The sequence below is a fragment of the Silene latifolia genome, chromosome 1 (genome assembly GCF_048544455.1).
Source record: "Silene latifolia isolate original U9 population chromosome 1, ASM4854445v1, whole genome shotgun sequence".
NCBI lineage: Eukaryota > Viridiplantae > Streptophyta > Magnoliopsida > Caryophyllales > Caryophyllaceae > Silene > Silene latifolia.
The window spans coordinates 169,081,044-169,102,840 of record NC_133526.1 but is presented as its reverse complement, the minus strand read 5'-3'; the positions used below and the strand labels follow the sequence as shown (position 1 = coordinate 169,102,840).

The following is a 21,797-nucleotide window of genomic DNA, read 5'->3' as shown; positions in this document are numbered from 1 at the left end:
GAAAGGAAAAGTAGGAAAATTCCTAAAAACAGTGCGAGCAAGGTGCGCTGTCGTGCTCTCTGCCCAAATTTCTCTCGTATTATTACAACACCTCTTTGTGTCCTCTCAATCTCTTATTTCGTCCAATTTATCAACCTCGCCCTTTTGCGACCCACTTGATTAACAACTCAACGCTTTTCTTCCATTTCCTCCTTTTCTTCCATTTCCACTCAGATCTCATCTTCCTTTACTATTCATTCATTTAGGTTTCATCCTTTTTGCATTTATATATACGTTCTTGATTATGTTTAAAGATCTCAATTTTGTGTTTTGTTAATGTTGAATGTTATAAAAAAACTTTGACTTTATTATTGTTGTTATTTTTGTATGCAGGTTTTTCGGATTTTCAGCTGGGTTTTGATCTGCTGCTTTGGTATGATTTCTGGGTTTTCTTTGTTTGATCATTTTGATATTTGGGTTTTCATCACAAATTTTAATTGTAATTCGAATTCATATGATTGGTTCCCTCCAACCCTTTTGATTTCAGGCTCAATTGGGTTCTTAATCTGGGATTTTGATTTGATCATAATTAGGAATAATATGCTACTCCATTATTGTCAATGATCAGTTTTATGATTTGAAGTTGTGAGGCTATGGAGTTTGATTTTGGGTACGGATGTACAATGGGATATTGATTGTTGAGTTTTTTTTTCGTGATTACCGTTTTCGGATCATCACTGTTATTGCCTGACGGTCGTGATTATTGGTCAAGGGATGGGATATAAGTGAGGATCTTGATGGCTGTTACCTGATGGTCTTTATCGTAAATGTGGTTTCTATTGATTGAGGATTCGGCACTTTGTTTGCTAAATTGTGAACAATCCAAGCCTATGTGTCCCCCTTCAAGTTCTGCTTGCCGGTTCTCGTTTTGCAATGTTGTCTACTACATTGTGCCGTATAGAATGTCACTAATTTGGTTTTAAATAGTTAAAATTATGGATGTATTTCAGCTGTATCTAGCTAAAATGGATCATATCTTGATTTAATAGAGGTTTCATCATGAAACAGTTGATGACGAGGTTACAACATTAAGTTGAAGTAACAATAATTCCGCCTCAGGAGTATTACTTCGACTATCGTGCTACTCGATTTCTGTATTCACGAGGAGGCTAACTTTGTGCAATTGCTCTTAGATCGCATTTGACATGTTTTTGCCTAATTGCCCTTTTCTGGGTGCAATTCCTCTGAGGTGTCCTTCATGGGATATGTCGACTTTCCAGCAGTTTTTTATTCCTTTGTCATATGGTTTTATTCTTTCCATATTTCCAATGGAGCCAAAGACTCATTACTCTTTGGTTATGGATTATAATGGAATAAATCAAAATGGCTCACTAAAGTGGCTGCGCTTCTTTCTTTTGTGAAGTGGCGGTCCTTCGATGCGGTTCTCGACGCAATTTTCATCTTGGGTCATTCGGAAACAGCCTCTTTGTGTTGCTAACACAAGGGTAAGGCTGCGTACATCCGACCCCTCTTACCCCGCAATTTGCGGGAGCCATTGAGGCATTGGGGTAATGTTGTTGTTGTTTGTTGCATATGGTTTTATTCACTCATTGTACTTGTCATAGCTGCTTTTACAACTGTGAGCTGAAAAAGTCCTATTTACATGTAATCCTACTTTCAGTACAATCAATTTTTTATTACAGCTCCTGCCATTTTTTTTTAAATACAACGTAAAATTATGTTTCACCAAACTTTCTAGTTTTATATACTGCATGTCTGCATTACTGCCCGGTGCTCTCAAACTTTGCCTATATTAGTTGTGTTTTGCCGCTGTATGTTTCCCTTTTTCCACTGGGCTTTGTATGAGGTATTTTTGTCCTTTCAAACAATTTGTGTTTATGACTTTCTGCAGTGGGATTGAAAACGACGGTCTCGCAGTATGTCGATGAAGAAGGCGCTTGACCAAACACTTAGAGATATGTATGTTATACTAAAAACATCTACTTGATATCTGTTTAGATATTGAAAACTTTTGGAAGTAGTTTATTCTTTGTATGTGATCAGAAGGTTGTTTTGACTGTCATTTTTCTTGTAAGCAGTGCAATGTTCTATTTATTTCCACTTATGATAAATTTAATAATCAAGGTATGTAGCGCATACTAAATATTTTGGTTATATTGTTTGTGCCCACAGAAAAAGAGGGGTCAACAAGAAAGTCCTTAAAGTTCCATCAGTGGAGCAGAATGTAAGCTTTCTCCTTAAAAATTTGGGTGTCGTTTAATTATTAAAATAGAGTGTCTTTATTGTACATTTGCCCTGTCAATTTTCTGATTAACTCACATGTTGCCTGCCAGTCTTTGTTTTTCTCAAAGCGGGTTCTTTAGAAATACAAATTCAAAAGTGCTTGTCATCCGCAGGTTTTGGATGCTACAAGCAATGAGCCTTGGGGTCCTCATGGGTCTCTACTGTCAGATATCGCACAGGCTACAAGAAACTAGTTAGTCAAATTTACTGAAGAGTGATGCTCATTCCCCACCGATAGTTTCAGTTTTTCTAAGTTTGGTTATTTTTACCAATGTGCAGCCATGAATACCAAATGATCATGGCAATACTATGGAAGAGGATAAACGATACTGGCAAGAACTGGCGGCATGTGTATAAAGTGAGTGATTTTATTATTCGACTTGTCATTCAAGTATACTGCTTTAAAGTATGCTTTTACCTTCACATCCCCTAATATGTCTACGGCTACCTAATAACATCTATTGTTCTTTCCTAGAGCTCTTTATATCTGTTGATTGAAAATCAAATTTGCATCTCTTATAGGCTTTGACTGTTTTGGAATACTTGGTGGCTCATGGGTCGGAGCGTGTCATTGATGATATTAAAGAGCATGCTTACCAAATATCAGTTAAGATTCATCCTTCATTTAAGTTTTTAAGAATTATGATTTTACTTTTAACATTGCTTCGGTTTTCTGCACTTCCTGTAACCAACAAATAATTATATAGTATGACTAATGCTTAAATTATAATTATTCAGACACTATCAGATTTTCAGTACATCGACTCTAGTGGGAGAGATCAGGGAAATAATGTGCGGAGAAAATCTCAAAGCCTTGTGGCTTTGGTGAATGACAAAGAAAGGATTCAAGAAGTTCGACAAAAAGCTGCAAGCAATAGAGATAAGTGAGTATGCTCTTACACATTGTTAGGTGTTTGCTTTTGAACTGTCTTTAAGCTTATCCATTCATATGGTCCACTAAATTTCTGTCTAAGTTTTGTGTGCACTATACACCTCTGTATTGTTGCTGTTAGGCCACACATTTCTGTATAAGATCAACTCAGTAATTTTGTAGAGATGTCAAAATATTTTGTTTTTGAATAAGATGAAATTTGGCTGATATAGATCTTTCTGTATCCCTTGTAGCTGCTAGTAGATGTTTTGTTTTTTTAAAGTTGGTGCTTGATGCAATTCATGGGATTACAATTCTCATACGAGTATAATTTAGTGATTGATTATGTGGAGCTATCTATCACTCCAACCTGTTCCACAGCCTTGAATGGATTAATCACTGTACTAAGGCTTATGGAGGAAAAACTAGCAATTTGGAAATGCTGAATACTTTCATCATAACAGAGAGTGATTGTTACATTCTTTACTGTAAACTCAAGGGTGGTTGTTTGGCTGTTTCTCCTCCCTCTAAACCATGAAGTGATGTGAAGAGGTTAGTAGGGGAGAAGCCAGTTTTTGGAAACTGTAGTCAATCTGAGTACTTTTTTTTGTTGCGGTATGAAAAAGAAAATCTGTTTAACTCAGGATTGTTCAGTATTTAGCATTAGGGTTCTAGAAGTAGCATCAATTGAAGGTGCTTCCTCGGAACTAGTATTGGAGATCACTGTTTCTGCGGTTATGGAGTCTTTTATTGCTATTTTTAATTAGCTTCAAACAAAGTTGGATTTCATTGGGGATGTGAAAATCAATTTCACAGAATAGATGTTTACATTGTTAGTAACTTTAATCTTTCAACAGGTTCCGTAGCTCATCAGCAGTGGGTGGAATGTATAGGCCTGGTTCTGGTGGATATGGTGATGATCGCTATGAAGGTAGGTATGGTGGAAGAGACGATGACAGGAATGGTAATGGAAGAGAAAGAGATTGGGGCTACAGAGATGATGAAAAATATGGACGATATGGTGACTCAAATAGCCGAGAGGGAGATCGTTATGGTAGAGACTCGGAGGATAATTATGGCCGAGATAGTTATAGAGATGATGACTCTCGAGGAAGAAGTGTAGATGAATACCAGTATGGATCAAGGAGTAGGAGTGCTGACAGGGATGGAGATCGTGCCTATGATGAAGATGAGCGTCACTCATCACGGTAGGGCAGTGTTTACAATATCTTGAGCTATGAAAATCTTCTTAGAAACTGGCAAGTAAACAATTTTTTGTTTATTTTTTTTTTCTGCTGCAGAGGAAGCAGTGCGAAAGCAGATGATCAACATGATGGAAAGTAAGCTTTGTTGACTTATTGAATCATCAAGTAAATTCTGTAAATTGAATTCTGTTTCTATTTGCATTGTTTAAAACAATCACATGTTTTTGTTCTTGCTCCTTTTAATATCTTTTAGCCTTTAATTTTAATTTTATTTCCCCTTGTGGTGGTTGTTACCAGGCGGCTTGAGCGCAAGTTTTCTGAACAAAATCTTGGTGCTCCTCCTAGCTATGAAGATGCTGTTGGTGTATCTAGAAGCCCAACTTACAGTGAAAGGTACCGACCACTGAGTATCCACCACAGATTTTATTGCAATATTCTTATTGTCTTCTTTACCTTACCCTCTATCTCATGCAGGGATGGAGAAACACCTCCTGCAACAGCTGCTCAACTGTCCCCTCCTGCTGTTGGTGCTTCTGCTGAATCATCATCCCCCATTGCTAATGCTGCTCACTCATCACCTATCACTGATGCAACTCCACAACCATCTCCCGCCCAAAACAATGTTATTCCCAGTCAAAATTTGAATGTGCAGGCTGATTCTTTTGATGAATTTGACCCTCGCGGCTTTGTTTCAGGTTTGTTCCACAGCTAGATAATTGCAAAATATTGAGAACCCAGGGAATGGAGATTGACTGTTGGTATATCTCGTATTGTTTGGTTCAGTCTCAAATTTTCTTTTTGAAATTCAAATTTTATTACTGTAAATGGCAAGAAGACTTAACTATATTAAGATTGAAAGCAACTTTGAACTTTGAACAAATACCAAGGCGTTAGGGAGTAAGTTATTAACTGAACAATCCTACCTAAATGAGTATGGGGAGGTCATATTTAAGATTTCTAATGAAATATCATTTTTGCCTCTCGACTTATTAAAGTGGCTGTGCTTCTTTCTTTTGTGAAGTAGCGGTCCTTCGATGCAGTTCTCGACGCAATTTTCATCTTGGGTCATTCGGAAATAGCCTCTTTGTGTTGCTAACACAAGGGTAAGGCTGTGTACATCCGACCCCCCCTTACCCCGCAATTTGCGGGAGCCATTGAGGCACTGGGGTAATGTTGTTGTTGTTGGCTTACAAATTTACAAGTGTAGATGTCATTGTCTCTTCAGTAGGAGTGTCAATGAGATGTCAGGAGATATGCTGCTTAACTAGGGACAGGATGGAAAGTTCACTTTTTAGTTTATTTTACAACTTATAGAAAGGGGATACTTATTTTGGGATAGACCAGAAAGGAAATGAGTACAATATAAATATGTTATACGAGTAGTATCAAACTGATCCTTTTTATGTTTTATCTTCTTCTCATGTTTTCTCTCTTTTATCCTGAGTAGCTGCACCAAGTACATCACACAATGCAGAAATGGACCTGCTTGGCTCTCTTTCAGATGCATTTGCACCAGGCCCATTAGCTATTATGCCAGCCCCATCCGGGCCTGCCGACTTTGAAGTGGATACCATGAAGCCAGCTTCCAATCCCACGCAATCGGCAGTAACATCTGAGAATACTGTTTTGAATCAGGTAGGCAACTAATCGATTCTTGTATCTAACCGTCTTCCTCAGTTCAACTAACCATTGATTACTTCTGTAATGCGAATATTTTATACTTTTACGTACATAACGTAATTTTATGTAATTTATTTTAATTTATTTTAATATATTTTTATGCTGGAAAGAGTGGAAACTGCTAATACAAGCTGACAAGCATCATTCATCACTCGTCATTCATCATTCATCATTCATCATTCATCATTCATCATTCATCATTCATCATTCATCATTCATCGATACTCATAAATCATAAATCATAAATCATTAATCGTTAATCATTAATCATATGGGGAGATCATACATTGTTGAAGGCTTGCCTTTGATTTTCATACAAAGGATACACAAGCTAAGCTAGATTAACCCCTAATTCTACCCCTCTGCTTTCTGTAAGAAATTTGAACTTGTAGGATACTTAAAAACTCGACTCAAATACAAACCCAAGTCACCCAAATTTAACCAATTAAAACCCGTCACAAAAACACCCAACAACACCCAAATACACGGTTTAGAAACCGTGACCAACACCCCTCACAAAACCCACCAATCCCGACATCACAAACAACCACGGTCATCACGCAACCCGTCTACCTCCTCCCTGCACCACGACAGACCCAAACACCCACTGACCACCAGTCAAACCACCACCAACGGCCTAGAAACACGTGCCCTAACTCCCTTCTCTACCCGACATCAACAACCAAACCACCACCCTCCACCGTGTATAAAAGCTAGCACCACGACTCCACAACCACCATTACCACCTCTGGCCACCACTGTTGACTCCACTGTCCCAAGATGATTCCAGGGGTGGTCCCCTCTCCCTGATTGGTCAATAAACGAAGCCACGATGTTCGTTTTAAGGCGGTCACAATCCCGCTTCTATTTTCCCCTGTTTCGCCACCACCACCATCACCAACCACCACCTGCCACCACAAGAATCATAGCCTGAGGCTTTTTGATGTAATGAATACTGGTGTCTGAGAAAATTTTCTATCATATCCAGAAGACCAGATCCACAGATTAGTGAGTCTTTGGCTCTATTAGAAATGAAAACAAGGCATCAGATTACCATAGTTATTTTTCTATGGCGCCAATGCTAGATTTTTCTAACCCGTGGATACTTGTCAAGCAGTCTTGACTTGAGGGTGTAATGGATGGCAAAAGTGGAGGGAAAGGGAGGGGAGTGAAAGGAGGGAAGGGGAGTTTTCCTTCCAAATCTCTCCTTTGTGGGAAGGATTTTGATTAGGCTTGGAGGTGGGAAAATGGTTCCCTCCAAATCCGCCCCCCTCCATTTCCCTCATATCCCATATGTTATCCAAGCAAGGTATTTTGCATCTCCCCCTCCCCTCCCTTTCCCTCGGAAACCGTACATCCAAACAAGCCCTAATTGATTAGACAATGAGGGATAATCTATCTTCATCTGATTGACTAACCAATTCACTCTAATGTTGCTTGATTACAGTCTTTTGATGATCCATTTGGTGATTCACCTTTCAAGGCCATCCCATCTGATGACCTGGCTCAACCCCATAATTTTACACCCACCACCTCTTTCCAGCCTGCTGTGGCTACTTTGGAGCATACAGAGTCTGGAGCATCTAATCTGGAGTTCCCAAATGCTTTCCCAGGCTTAACATATAATCAAGCCAATGCGCCCAACACACAAAGTCCACCGAATCAACTTCTCCCGGGGGAACAGCAATCACTCCAGGAAAATGATATACTTGCTGGAATTTTACCACCCTCTGGCCCTTATGGCACAACCACACAAGTTTCTTTTCCTGCTTCAACTGGTCAGCCTCCAGCTGGCCTCGGTTTCGTACCTCAGTCTGCACCTCCAGCAACATCTTTTCACCACATGGCCGCCCAGAACTTGCCTGGGCAGGCTGACCAACTTACCCGCCACAATTCTCTTCCCTTTTCTGCTCTGCCTTCCAATTCAAGTTCGAATATGACAAGCCCTCAAAGCGATGATTTGTTGGGTGGGTTTCTTCCACAAGCCGGTGCTTCCCACTTAACTACTTCTCATTCAACGGGTTCACTTGCCCTTGTTCCTCACCAACCAGCAGAAAAGAAATTTGAGACCAAGTCAACAGTGTGGGCTGATACCTTGAACCGAGGCTTGGTTAACTTGAACATCTCTGGATGTAAGTATTCTCTTCTTACTCTTGCGCTGATTCTTGCCCTTGTCAATGATTTTCTTATTGATATTAATTTGCCCACATTTTGCAGCTAAAATTAATCCACTATCAGACATTGGAATTGATTTTGAATCTCTTAATCGCAAGGAAAAGAGGATGGAGAAGCCTAGTGCAACTCCAGCAACTTCCACTGTTTCTATGGGTAAGGCCATGGGATCTGGTTCTGGAATTGGTCGTGCTGGTGCCGGTGCGTTGAGGCCCGCACCAAACCAGATGATGGGACCCACCATGGGTGGAATGGGTATGGGAGGTGGACCTGGTGTTGGAATGGGGATGGGAAACTACGGGTCAGTGAATCAACAACAACCAATGGGCATGGGCATGGGCGGCATGGGAATGGGAATGGGAATGGGAATGGGTGGCACACCCATGGGAATGAATATGGGCATGGGGCAAGGAGTAGCAATGCAACCATCTATGGGTCAAGGAGTACCAATGCAACCATCTATGGGTCAAGGAGTGCCAATGCAACCACCTCATGGATTACCTCCTGGATCTAACATAAACAACTACCCGATGATGGGAAGAGGTGGCTATCCTCCTCAACAGACATATCAATATGGAGGTGGATATCGATGATCAATGGAAGCTCTACTTGTTTCCCGTCAAGTTGTAGGAGCTTCTGTAGCCTGTGAATGTTGGTCGATATGGAAACCTTATTTTTCCCCCAGATCTCATTGTTGCTGTCAGGAGCTGTATTCTTTTTTGGTCACGGCATATATAACTACTGGTTGGTTTGGTGAACCCAGCAATGTTAGAACGCCTATGTGAAATTCCGATTTATGCTTGATTGAGTATTTCTTTTTATTCTTGTTTATTGTCGATTTAGGCCCCCCTAATATCTTGTAATTTTGTTGTATTGTTGGATACTTGGATTACATAAAGCTTGTGGGTTTTTTGCTGAGGGCACAATTAACAGTATACTCCTTTATGAATTGCTTCTGTGAGCTTTTCATGTGTCCTCTTGTGTTAATATTTTGTTTTGGTTTCTATCTCATTTGTGGTCTCATGTCCCCATTAATCTGTCTTTAGAGAAACCCATTTTACACGGACCATGTAATCAAAGAAATTGGTTTTGCAAGCTATAGTTGACATGGAAAGTGCTCATTTTAGACATCTCATCCAAACTTAGTCTGGGAGACACGGTTGAAATTTTGGCCAAAATTCATTTGGTTCTGTATTCAGGCCGCTGTCCTCCTGAGCGACGTTAACTCAAGTCGTTAGCCTTCTAAGCAACTTGGGTTAAACTAGCATAGCCTAAATTTGATCTACTATTAATTAACAACCAGGATATAGTAGGGATGACAATTATGACCCAAACCGAACCGAAGGAAAAAATTCGATCCAAACCCACCTTTTTAAAACCCATAGCCGATCCATTATTTAAAAACCCATATGCAAATCCACTATCGGAAAACTCGAACCAAATCTAAACCCGATTCAATCAAATATTTTTGAAAATTTAGACTTTATTCAACTTTAATTTCAATTTTATCATATAAGATTAAATTTTTAAATAGTCAAATCAAGTTTCAGATTGGATTTTGGATTATTTGGTGGATCAGGTATGGATTTGAAAAAAAGTATAATGGGTCGGGTATGGATTTAAAAAATTGGATATGGACCGGATTTGGATATGGATCTGTGATCCAATAAGTAAGTGGATCGGGTTTGGATTTTGCAAAACCCGATCCAACCCGACCCATTGCCATCCCTACTTAGGTGGAGAGCGACTCCAATTTGAGCTTGGCTTCGGTGCTTACATGGACCCATTTTGGGTAAACTTTGAAAAAACACATTTTAATTATATTTGTTTGATTTTGAGTCCTATTATGACAAAAAAAACGTATCCCTGATGCTGGTTCCATTTGGTTTTCCATTCATCGTCGACAGAATAGGCCACGTCGTAGCTTCTCTTCGACAACTCCATGAACGAGGAAAAGGAAAAGTATATCATCAACTCATCACACATTAGCCCTTTTAATGTTCGCATAAAGAAGTTATGTTTTAATCTTGCAGCAATTCTCCCTTGTGACGGTCACAATTTGCGACGGGCAAATATGACCACTTTTTGATTAAATATAACCACTCAAGTACTGTTCATAAAATGTCAACTATAAAAAAATGGTCACATTTTCTCATAAACTGGTCACATTTAGCCCGTCGCAAATGTGAACAGTGCTTTTGACGGAATAGTACCGTCACAACTAGTCTAAGTTGTTTTAATAACACTCTTTTAATGTTGTAATAGTTCACTTTTGTAGTTCGGATCTACAGATCGTTGTCAAAACGTACACCTTTTATGCTGAAACTGATAGATGAACCATCTCAACCAAAACCTTAAGGTGATGGTTGAGGCTCAACTATTATATTTATTTCTATTACGCCCTCTTTCTCGAGTGCCCATTGGGCTCGAAGAGTGGTTAGTGCACTGATAGATGAACCATCTCAACCAAAACTAAGGTGATGGTTAAGGCCAACTATTATATTTATTCCTATTACGCCCCTCACTTGAGTGCCAATTGGACTCTTAAGGTGATGGTTGAGGCCAACTATTATATTTATTTCTATTACGCCCCCTCACTCGAGTGCCAATTGGGCTCGAAGAGTTGTTAGTGGACAGGCCCCCTCATACCATGTACTGAATTTTCACTTCTCGTGAGTTATTGGAGGCTGCCAGGATTTGAATCTGTGACATTCGGTTACGTTGGGTCTGATACGATAATAGATGAATCATGTCAACCAAAACCTTGAGTTGATGATTAATGTCCAACTATTATATTTATTACTATTACAATGATTCGAATGGTGAAAGCATTCATTCATTTACTATTCAACGATAAATTCAATTAATTCATTAAATTCTGATACAACTATATTTCACCTAATCATTTTTAATCTCTTATTTTTAAGCACTTGAAATACAAGTCTCATGTCTCACCTTCAACTTCTCCCATATATAATTATTTTCACACATTACTATCACCTTCAACTTCTCCCATATATCATTATTTTGACACATTAGTAGTAGATAGATAGATAGAAGCAAGTTCTAAAAATGGTGAATATATTGACATTGATAACAGGATATCCAGGCCCAACTGGGTTTGGATCTTCTTCTACTGCTGAACAAGTCACTCAAGGAGTTGATGCTACTCACCTTACTGTTCTTATCACTGGTTTGCTTTCTTTCCCATCTCTTTTTTTTCCTTTGCACCATACCCCCCAAAAAAAAAGTGTGTTTGAGAACAAAATCATATACACAGTCTTAACTCTTAACCTAAGACGACTACCTTGAGTTTTAGTAGTATACATTATACATTTATACGTACCATTCCTCTCCATTTTTGAAGTGAACCAAGCAAAAGCCTTAATCCAATGCAGTTTGTATGAGACGGTCTTACATACTATAGATCAACTCAAAACCTGCCTTACATTTTCCTTAAACTTGATGCTATTTCGTAAAAGCTTTTGTAAATTGTGTTTTGCTGCATGACTTGTAAGATTGGTCTTAATACCTTAATCCTCCTCATTCATCCATAAGAACAGAATGGATTGATCTAAAATGAGAGGTATATATATTATTATTGTATCATTCAAGTGCTTTAATTAAGCTTCAGTTACTTTTCTACGGAGTATATATGATCATGGATATAACTGCGAAATAAAGTGCAGGAGGAGCAAGTGGAATAGGATTAGAGACAGCAAGAGTGTTGGCTGTTCGAAACGCCAACGTTTTCATTGCTGCAAGAAACACCAAGGCTGCCAATCAAGCAAAAGAACTCATTCTCAAGGACAATCCTTGTGCTCGACTTCACCTTCTCCAACTTGATCTATGTTCTTTCAAGTCTATCAAAGATTTCGCCGACAACTTTCTTGCTCTTAAAATTCCTCTTAATATTCTAATGTACTACCCTTATGTTCCAAAAATACCTCATCTCTCTTATCAAATACATGTACATTTTGTGGTGGTGGTCTGCATTTAAATCTGTTGTACAGTCAATAGGACTAGTGGTCCTAATACTCTCTTTGTCGCGGTCATTTTGTTTACTTATTCCTTTTGGCCACATCTCATTTATTTGCTAACATTCTCTATTGAGTATTGAGGCATGTTTTTTGGGTTAATTATAAATATTTCTACCCTAATTTCATGTATCTGCATATAACGAGTCTAAAATCAATAGTAAATAAATGAACGAGACATATCAAGTACTTCTTTTGTAAGAACTTTCTTCTCTCTACTCCACACTCTTTATGCTTAAAGTCATTATCGTATTAATAAGGCTTTATTTGTTAGTGTTTTTGTTGTCCTCGTCGAAGTCACTGTTGTAGTTTCAGTTTCGGTTGGATCAGCTCCTTAGGTCTGATTTAATATCTCTTCCCTTTGATTTCAGAAACAATGCTGGTATAATGTTCTGTCCATATCAGCTTTCTGAAGATGGTATAGAGCTTCAATTCGCAACAAATCATATAGGCAAGTGTGTACATTTAAAAACTAGTTAAATGAATGTCGTACTTAATTGTTTTAGTGAGGTCAATTTTAAATTAAGGTAAACAAATGATTAAAACAGTAATTACTCAAGGTCAAGTATTGTAAAAACGAAATTTGATCTCCTATTTCCTCTGTTTTTTTATAGGTCATTTTTTGCTAACGAATCTACTACTTGACAAGATGAAGGAAACCTCCAAAGCTACCGGAATCGAAGGAAGGATTGTGAATTTATCATCCATAGCACACGTTCATACTTATAAGAGAGGAATTCGATTCAATAAAATTAATGAAAAAAAAGGGTATGTTAGATTTCTTACTACTGTTTTCTGATAGGGACTGAACTAGTTATAGTCCAACCATGGAATCTTGCAGACTTGCAGCTGTAGGTACCCTCGTGTTACGACGTTATGTTGTAACTACTTATCTTACCCAATAGTTTACAACATTCCCAGTGCCTAAAAAGCTTTCCGTCTCTTGTATGTACTAGTATAGGTATAGGTAAATAAATGTACAACATTAGCAGTGTCAAAAGCCAAGATGATTTTTGTTAGATATTGAGTATGCACGAAATAGAATTGACAATAAAACCGCACCAAATCGACTCCGCTTTCCTAATAGAATAATTCGACCCTTATTAGTGCCTGGGTGAAACCGAATTTCTTATTGAGATAAGACGGTGCCCGCACAAAAATCAGAGACGTAATATAGAAATATTTTGTGTAGAATGTTATATCGTTATTTTGATGATGCACTAGAAGATTATGTTTTTCTGTGTGTCCTTTTCTTCTCATCCTTTATCTATTTATATAGAAAGGATTTGGGAAACAGGGAAACATGGAGATGTATTTCTGAAGGGTAGCGAGACCCCGTCATAGTTATTCGAACGAAAACTATTCCGCAATCCCGTAAATAATTATACAAGTGTACACTCCGTATTTCCCGAACTCGCATTATATTATTTAGAAATTACCCATCAATGAACCGACCTTAATTACGCCAAATGAACCGGTAATTACTCTTAAATCACCAACAATTTTCTGAATGACTCATAACAAATTAGTTTAAGGTTAGATCAAATTGTATCCAACATTCCAACCCCTTGTAAATTTATAGGACAAATAAAAAGCATATTTGAATAACCTTCATTGCTGCATGCTGCTGCGACTAATTATGTTTAATTTACTTCAGATATTCAGACAAGAGAGCTTATGGACAATCTAAGTTAGCAAACATATTACACGCAAACGAATTGTCTCGTCGCCTCAAGGTTAGCCTTTTCTAATCCATCTTATGGAGTATTAAAGGTTCTTATTCCTCATGTTTACTGTAAAATTTGTAGGTGTGTTAAATTCTAAAAAATAAGTCCTAGATATGAAGTAAAAACTTGTAAAGTTAAAACAGATTGTTTGACATTTTGTTGTAACTTGTAGGAGGAAGGGGCAAACATTACTGTAAACTCGGTACACCCGGGAATCATCATGACAAATCTAATGAGACACTCTTACTTCCTAATGCGTAAGCTCTTTGGTTCTTTCCTCGTACTTCCAATAAAGAAATAAAGTAAAGTGTAACGATGTACATTGGCTTGATTTATGTACAACAGGATGTCTAAATATACTGACAGGGTTGTTCATTTGGAAGAATGTACCTCAGGTAACTCAGCAACATATACAATTGTTCCTTACTATAATATGAATAATGTTATTGATTACTAGTGTTAGGAATTAAAATCCTCTAGAATTCTCTTTTTAAGTACTCAATACGTATCAGTTTCGTATGTAGTAGAATTACAAGCACTAACATTGAAATTGAAATTGAAATGTATACTACCTTTGAATTCTGACAAAGTTGAATTTGAGCATGCAATTTCTCAGGGAGCAGCGACAACATGTTATGTTGCCCTCAATCCAAAAATGAAAGGCATAACCGCAAAGTATTTCGTGGACTGCAATGAGACAAAACCGAGTCGAATGGCCAGAGATGAGGTGTTGGCTAAGAAATTGTGGGATTTTAGTGATAAGTTGATTGCCTCAGCAGAGTCTTCCGCAGTTCAGCAGTAGCACCCTCTTTAATCTAATTACCAATCAAAGATCCTCCTGTCCACTTTTCTCTCCATTATAAGACTTTCTACAATGTCTACGTCTCAATCATTTGTTTACTTTTTTTTTTTTTTTTATATATCGCTCAAATTAAGTTGATCTAGTGCTCAGCTGATTGTGTATGTGTGTGGAAGCTAGAATTGAAACCCCAGGAAACATTATTAAACCTTATTAACATTTAACATGGTGGTATTGTAGCACACTATCCTTCGTAGTAATGCATCATATTCAAATGCTTATTGACAAGTAAAACAGTTCAAGTCCTTACAGTGTCAACTCCAACGAACAGAAGAATTTTTAATTTAAAGACAATTGATTTGTTTCGAGTCCGGCCATCTCAATAAATGGGACATGTGTATGAGTTATTTGTCAAACAGTGTCTAAAGCTACTCATTCCCATCTAGACCTGTCAAACGGGTCGGATCATCCGCGGGTTGCAGGTCGGGTTAGGGTTAAAATACGGGTCAAAATGGGTTGGGTTAGGGTTGAAACAAATGACCCGTTTATGTAATTGGGTCGGGTTAGGGTTAGAGTAGTGGTGACCCGTTTAATATTGACACGAACACAACACAACTTGATCTGTTTGCCAGATCTAGGCAGTTGCACTGGAGGAAAGTGTCACGAAAGGAGTATACTTCCCATAACAAGAAGCGGCAACAATTCGCAATGGGAAAGGAGTGGCGAAATTTGGGTTTACTTGATTGATTTGAAATTGATTTGGGAACTGATTTGTTTAGGGTTTATGTTTTGATTTGGGATTTATTGATTAAGTAGATGATTGAATGAATGAGTGTGTTTGTTGGATGGGTACGGTAGTGTTATGAGTAAGGTAAGGGTAGTTTATGTATATTACATAAGTTTAAGTTGTAATATCGTATATAGATCGGATTTTATTAAAATCGTTAGAGTAATCAACATTAGGGGGTAATTTTTAGGATTGTGATATTTAAGGGGGTTATTTGTAAAAATGGATTTAAAAGAGAATTATTTGTAAACGGTACATAAAAGGGAGTTATATACAAAATTCACATTTATTATGAAAACTTGGACATTTGATTTATTAAATGGAAGGAGTAATTTGATTGGAATGTCCCAAATAGAAGGTAGGTAGTTAGTTTGGAATGGGTATTGGGTAGAAGGTTAGCTACTCTTTTTTGTAAGAAACTCAAACTAACTACGAGTAGTTTTCTTTCTACTCTTGCATAGTACGGAGTACTTTCAAACTACCTTTCCATTTTCTCCAAAATTACCTTATGGTTGACCGTTGTCATCCATCCCCCACCTTTATTTTTGGAGAATAAGTTTAGGAGCATTACCATATAATACGATAAAGTTAGAGTCAAACGTTATTATTCCCTCCATTTTTCTCATTTTGCTCTATAAATCTAATTTTCTCCTTATAAAAAGTAGGCCAATGAAACAAATTGGAAAAAATGAAACGAGTTTATAGATAAATCAACGCTGATTTTAAGTTTTTTTCTATCTGAATATTGACTTTGTTAGTGTTTAACAAAAGAATTACAAATCCTGTGTTAGATAGCATTTGACAAAAATTGTAACTTAAGATATTTTTTTTCCAAAGTTAATTACCTATACATAGTTTTTGATAGAAAACTTCCAAATATATGTATTATTAATCATAAGAGAATACTCCGTAATAAAGTATTTTTTAAATTGTATTTTAATCAAATGATAAAATTTACTCCTGTGCCCGGTCATTTGTTTGTTTTTTGGTTTTGGCATAAAGAGCAAGGTGAAAGAGGGAGACCAATTATTAGATGACAATTAATTGTGAAAGATTCAATAGCTTATCAAAGGGAATTCTAAAATAGAAAGACAAATAAATAACCGAGACACACTAAAGTAAAATTAGTAGGTAAACAAATGACCGAAATAGAGGGAGTATTAAATGTATCAATTTACATTGTCTGATTCTTCCATAATACAAATGGAAAAGTTTATCATGAATTGACCACTAAATTACTCCTACTAATAATGCATAAAGACGTGACCACATGTTCTTGTCCATGAACTATGACAATTTCCTTCTTTTATTTTTCTTTTCAATCAACAAAGAAATTCTCATCTTAATTCTTGCCAAAGGAACATCAATTATTAATTTATTAATGACAATAATAACAGTAATTAAAAATCAAATATAGGTTCCATTTCTTAACGTCAATCATCCAATCACCCCCTTTTTTTCCTCCCTTCCACAACCCAAACAAAAAAAAAAAAAAAAAAAAAAAAAGATGATCATGTCTTTCTTCTTACATTATTTTCCTAAACAAAAGTCGCCATCTAACGTAAAAAATTGGGTTTAATTTAACATACATTCATCAAATGAACATAGTAGATTATAATAAACACAATTTGAATAATAACATCAACCATATTTGTAGTATAAGAAATAACTGTGGTCAACAAAATGGAAATGAAACGTACAATGACGATGAATTGGGACGGTCTAGGATCCCACGACGACGACGACGACAATTTCTTCGATTCCAACAATCGGATATCCGCAGTTGTACCCATGGATTTATTAGCAGCAATGGCGTCCTCAGAAGACTCGTCAGATGACGAGTTTGAGGACCCACGTATGTCATTTGCTACCGACGTTGGTGGACGTTTATCCACCGTGTCAATAATGCAAATGCCACCCCTACCACTTCCTCCACAGTCGGATCAGGAGCAAGATTATGATGTTTGGATGGCGGCTCCATCTTCAATACAAGAGCGTCGAAAAAGGTTGCTGCAGGGGATGGGGTTGAACAGCAGTAAGGAGCTTATTAGGTTACGTACAATGGCCATGTCAAAGAAGGTCATGGGTATGAATGCTCCTCCTTTGCCACCGTCTGCACAAGGCGGCAGCAAAGGCATTAAGAAAACTGAGTCAAACAAGGTTGAGAACACCGATAATGTGACTGATGGTGGTGTTGATAATTCAGGTTCTCCCTCAGGGGAGACCCCTGATACGGACACGGATGACCACCCGTTTGTTTTAATACGGTCACGGTCGGATGGGGATATCTTCCCATTTTCGATAGAGACTAAAAAGAGGAAGGAACAGTTGATCGGGAAGGTTTCCAAACAGAGGTTGACCAGGACTTTGTCTACCTTGGTGCCATTTGCTCGATTATGTAAGCTGAACTATGATTCAACCACAACCGGTAATAATAACGGTGGAAATGCGAAAGAGAAAAACGGGAAAAAAGGGAGGGCAAAGGCAAGGACGAATCATAAAAAGAACAGCACGGGTGGGGAACAGCTTGGAGCGTTTTTTTTAATAAAGAATTTGGATACGGGAAAGGAGTTTATAGTCAAGGAATTTAATGAAGATGGTATGTGGAATAAGTTTAGTGATCTTCAAACAGGACGGCAGTTGACTATGGAGGAATTCGAACAATCTGTAGGGTATTCTCCTGTGGTTAAGGAGTTGATGAGGAGAGAAAATGTGAGTCTAAACGGTGGAGCAGGTGGTGGCGGTCTTGAGAGGAAAACCAGTGTTAATGCTTATCTGTCCAAGAGTTTTCGGTACAGCAAACGCAGGGGAGTTTCTCTGCTCAAAAATATTAACAAGGTGGCCAATTCTGTGACCGGTCTAGGGACCGGTCACGAGAAAGACCACCCGGATGTGCCAGCTGTTCCATCTGTACCGACTCAAGTCACTGAACCGCCACAGAAAGGCGGGAAAGGGAATATTAATAATAGTAATAATAATAACCCTCCGAGTAGTGAGTGGGTGAGGGTTAGATCACAAGGGAAGGTATACAAGGATTTGACAGCATTGAGGTTATGTCAGGAAATACAAGCTCATGAAGGGTCTATTTGGGCTATGAAGTTTAGTGTGGATGGAAGGTACCTAGCAAGTGCTGGGGAGGATAAGGTGATCCATATTTGGGAGGTTCAAGAGTGTGAGATTGCATCGTTAAAGCCCCCTGACGATGCTGGCAATTCAACCCCATTGCACCCCATGTTTTGCCCCTCCCCTGACCGAGACAAGCCTCCTTTGGCTCCTGACTTGTCTGCCCTTGATAAGAAGAAGAAAGGCAAGTCTGCTAGCCGCAAAGGGGGTCTCATGCCAGATTATGTTAAGTTGCCTGACACTGTGTTTTCGCTTTCCAATGACCCGCTTTGTTCCTTTATAGGTCACTTGGATGATGTGTTAGACCTTTCTTGGTCTTCTAAGGTAGTAGAACCAACTTATCATTTTCATTCTTATGATATAAATAGGTACTCGAATTATTATTAGATTTTGATTTTGGGTTTCAAATTTATAGAATCATTTACTTTCCTCTTCAATGGACAAGACTGTGAGATTGTGGGATGTAAAAACAAAGGCTTGTCTGAAATTGTTTGCCCACAACGACTACGGTGAGTTAATCTTAATGACATGAAATTGAGACTTGTGCTCGATCTTTACTTGAAAATGAAGCTGACCTTTGTGTTTGATTTCCAGTTACTTGTATACAATTCAATCCTGTAAATGACGATTATTTCATCAGCGGCTCACTTGATGCTAAGGTCCGGGTTTGGAACGTGTCTGGAAGACGGGTTGTTGATTGGACTGACCTCCATGAAATGGTTACTGCTGCTTGTTATACTCCAGATGGCCAGGTTCAGTCACTTGTTACTTCTCTTTTCTGACACATGTTAGCAATTCAGAAGAATGATTGTCTGCCATATCCGTCCTGTGGTTTCTGAAAAGATTTCCCGAATGATGGAATTTTCTATTCTGGAACTGATTGAAATGTAAATAAACCAATACTCCATTTATATGTTCGACACTAGACATTTGGACACATTTAGTATTTTGATACTTGATTAAAATTGGAAGGATTTTTGATAAGATAGCTGATAAGACAGGAAGACATGAACTTGAGTCGGATACCCGTAACTAAAAGCAAAGTTCTTTGTGCAGGGTGCTGCTGTTGGCTCTCACAAAGGGAACTGCCGGATGTATAGCATAACAGGTATGAGTTTCGTGTCTGACAAAAGAGTGTGATAGAAAACAGGACAGGCTTTCTAATTCTACAAACTGTAACATGCGTTTCAATTTTATGATGCAGATGGGAAACTTAATCAATTAAGCCAGTTTGATGTCCAGAACAAGAAGAAAGCTGCTCCAAAGAAGATAACTGGCTTTCAGGTACTTCTCCTATATGTTTCAGCATGCTCAATTTAATTTTTATGATGAAGATGGGAAACTTAATCAATTAAATCTTCACATTTTTACGCAGTTTATGCCAGAAAACCCTACTGAAGTCCTTGTAACTTCTGCTGACTCGAGGATACGGATATTTGATGGTTCAGATGTACTCCAGAAGTTCCGAGGTACAAAAGCACACCACCGTTCCATATAATGTAGTCATATAATGCAATGAGTCATTCTGCTAAACTGATTCATGAATAGCTGCGTACTAATGATATTTGCATTTAAAATGCAACAGGATTTCGGAATACAAGCAGTCAAATAGCAGCGTCGTTCAGCCCGGATGGGAAATATGTAATTTGTGGGAGTGAAGATTCCAACGTATATGTTTGGAAACGAGAGGAGCCAAAAAATACCAAAACCAAGACCACAATCGACACAAAATCATACGAGCATTTCCCTTGTAAGGACGTGTCAGTCGCCATTCCATGGCCCGGGAGCCTAAAGTTTGAGCCACCTACAATACAGTTACACCCTAAGAAGAACACCAAAAAACCAACAACTACGAGCTCGCCTAGGAAAGACGACCCCAACAAAAACAGCAAGAGGCATCTACCTCCCTTGCCTAACAAAAAGAAGACCGACAACGAAAACAACAATGGTGATGAGAATGTGGATGGTGATAAGGCTCCGGAAAGTCCGGTATCATCAGATCCTTCAGGGATAACCCGGACAGAATCAGGGATAGGAGAGTCGTTTGACTCCACAGGAGGGGCGTCAATAAGATACGGGGATTCACCTTCAATATCATCAAACAATGCTGCATCGGCATCGTGGTCATCAGGGTGGTCATGGTTTGATGGAGGAGGGAGCCATGGAGGTGATACAATGCAAGCAAGAGCGTGGGGGTTGGTCATTGTCACTGCAGGTTTTGGTGGTGAGATTAGAGCGTACCAGAATTTTGGTGTTCCTTTAAGGGTAGGACGTCAGACTAATCTCTTTTGAGGCTTGCTTCTGAATTTGTAGTGAATTTTTTGTTTGAAAACATGGTTCCATTTCGATTCTCATGTAGAGTTACTGTGAAAATGTTGATTTATTTTTCTGTTGGAGTTTAAATGATAGGGTTTTAAATCATGTAGACACAGATAAAGTGAATATTGTTTGCAAAATAGGTGTAAAATATGGTTTTTTCGGGGGAGAAGTAAATTATTGGTTTACATTAGGCGTAAGTTATTGTACAACAACAACAACAACAACATTATCTTCGTTGATGTAGTGTGTTTTCTAGTTATTAAGATTGGCGATTTAAGCTGGATTTGGGAGTTATATTGGTGGAATTTACGTGATAATCGTGTTGATATTGTTTCGTTAAGTGAATGTGTTTTGTGTGAAGGGTTGGGTTTAGTAAGAATTAAGTTGAAGTGGCTAAGAGTTAGGAGAACAACCCATTATTGAAGCCCAAGATGCATAGACACGGAGGAGATCAGGCGAGCCATGGGAGAGTCGCCTTGGAGTTCAGCAGGAGGATCGCAAAGCAGCAAGCCGCCTTGACGCTACAGACGGAGTTCTTTTTCTCGCTTGTATGTTTACTTAGTGTTAAGAAAGACTTATTGTTGTTTTACTTAGTTTTTGTTGTAAATACCTCGTTTCTACACCTTTTGCCAAACACCCAGTGTTGGGTCGCATGTTTAGCATACGTTGCGATTTTATGACATTTCATAAATCCATCGACAAGTGGTAGCTAAAACATTCATGGCAACCCCTTGGGCGTCATTTACGTGCCGATACGGTCGTTTTGACAGTAACCGTCTTCATTTTCTAAAACC

General features: G+C 38.3%; 3 protein-coding genes across 3 annotated transcripts; all 3 read left to right on the top strand.

The window, feature by feature from the left end:
- Positions 1-13: 13 nt before the first annotated feature.
- LOC141611385 (clathrin interactor EPSIN 3-like) lies at positions 14-9,184 on the top strand. The gene is made up of 15 exons (XM_074429913.1): positions 14-245; positions 373-412; positions 1,892-1,959; positions 2,173-2,224; positions 2,397-2,476; positions 2,563-2,641; positions 2,806-2,889; positions 3,022-3,167; positions 4,012-4,362; positions 4,456-4,494; positions 4,657-4,752; positions 4,834-5,054; positions 5,807-5,994; positions 7,487-8,171; positions 8,257-9,184. The coding sequence occupies exons 3-15, from the start codon at positions 1,919-1,921 to the stop codon at positions 8,802-8,804; spliced, it is 2,610 nt and encodes an 869-aa protein (XP_074286014.1). The 5' UTR covers positions 14-245; positions 373-412; positions 1,892-1,918; the 3' UTR covers positions 8,805-9,184.
- Positions 9,185-11,111: 1,927 nt separating this feature from the next.
- LOC141611377 (short-chain dehydrogenase TIC 32 B, chloroplastic-like) lies at positions 11,112-15,055 on the top strand. Its single transcript, XM_074429902.1, has 8 exons — positions 11,112-11,404; positions 11,901-12,132; positions 12,620-12,699; positions 12,863-13,016; positions 13,906-13,984; positions 14,148-14,232; positions 14,321-14,370; positions 14,592-15,055. The coding sequence occupies exons 1-8, from the start codon at positions 11,284-11,286 to the stop codon at positions 14,775-14,777; spliced, it is 987 nt and encodes a 328-aa protein (XP_074286003.1). The 5' UTR covers positions 11,112-11,283; the 3' UTR covers positions 14,778-15,055.
- A 1,941-nt stretch (positions 15,056-16,996) lies between these two features.
- On the top strand, positions 16,997-21,187 carry LOC141611366 (uncharacterized). The gene is made up of 7 exons (XM_074429894.1): positions 16,997-19,008; positions 19,100-19,193; positions 19,279-19,436; positions 19,741-19,792; positions 19,889-19,968; positions 20,060-20,153; positions 20,270-21,187. The coding sequence occupies exons 1-7, from the start codon at positions 17,245-17,247 to the stop codon at positions 20,974-20,976; spliced, it is 2,949 nt and encodes a 982-aa protein (XP_074285995.1). The 5' UTR covers positions 16,997-17,244; the 3' UTR covers positions 20,977-21,187.
- Positions 21,188-21,797: the final 610 nt, after the last annotated feature.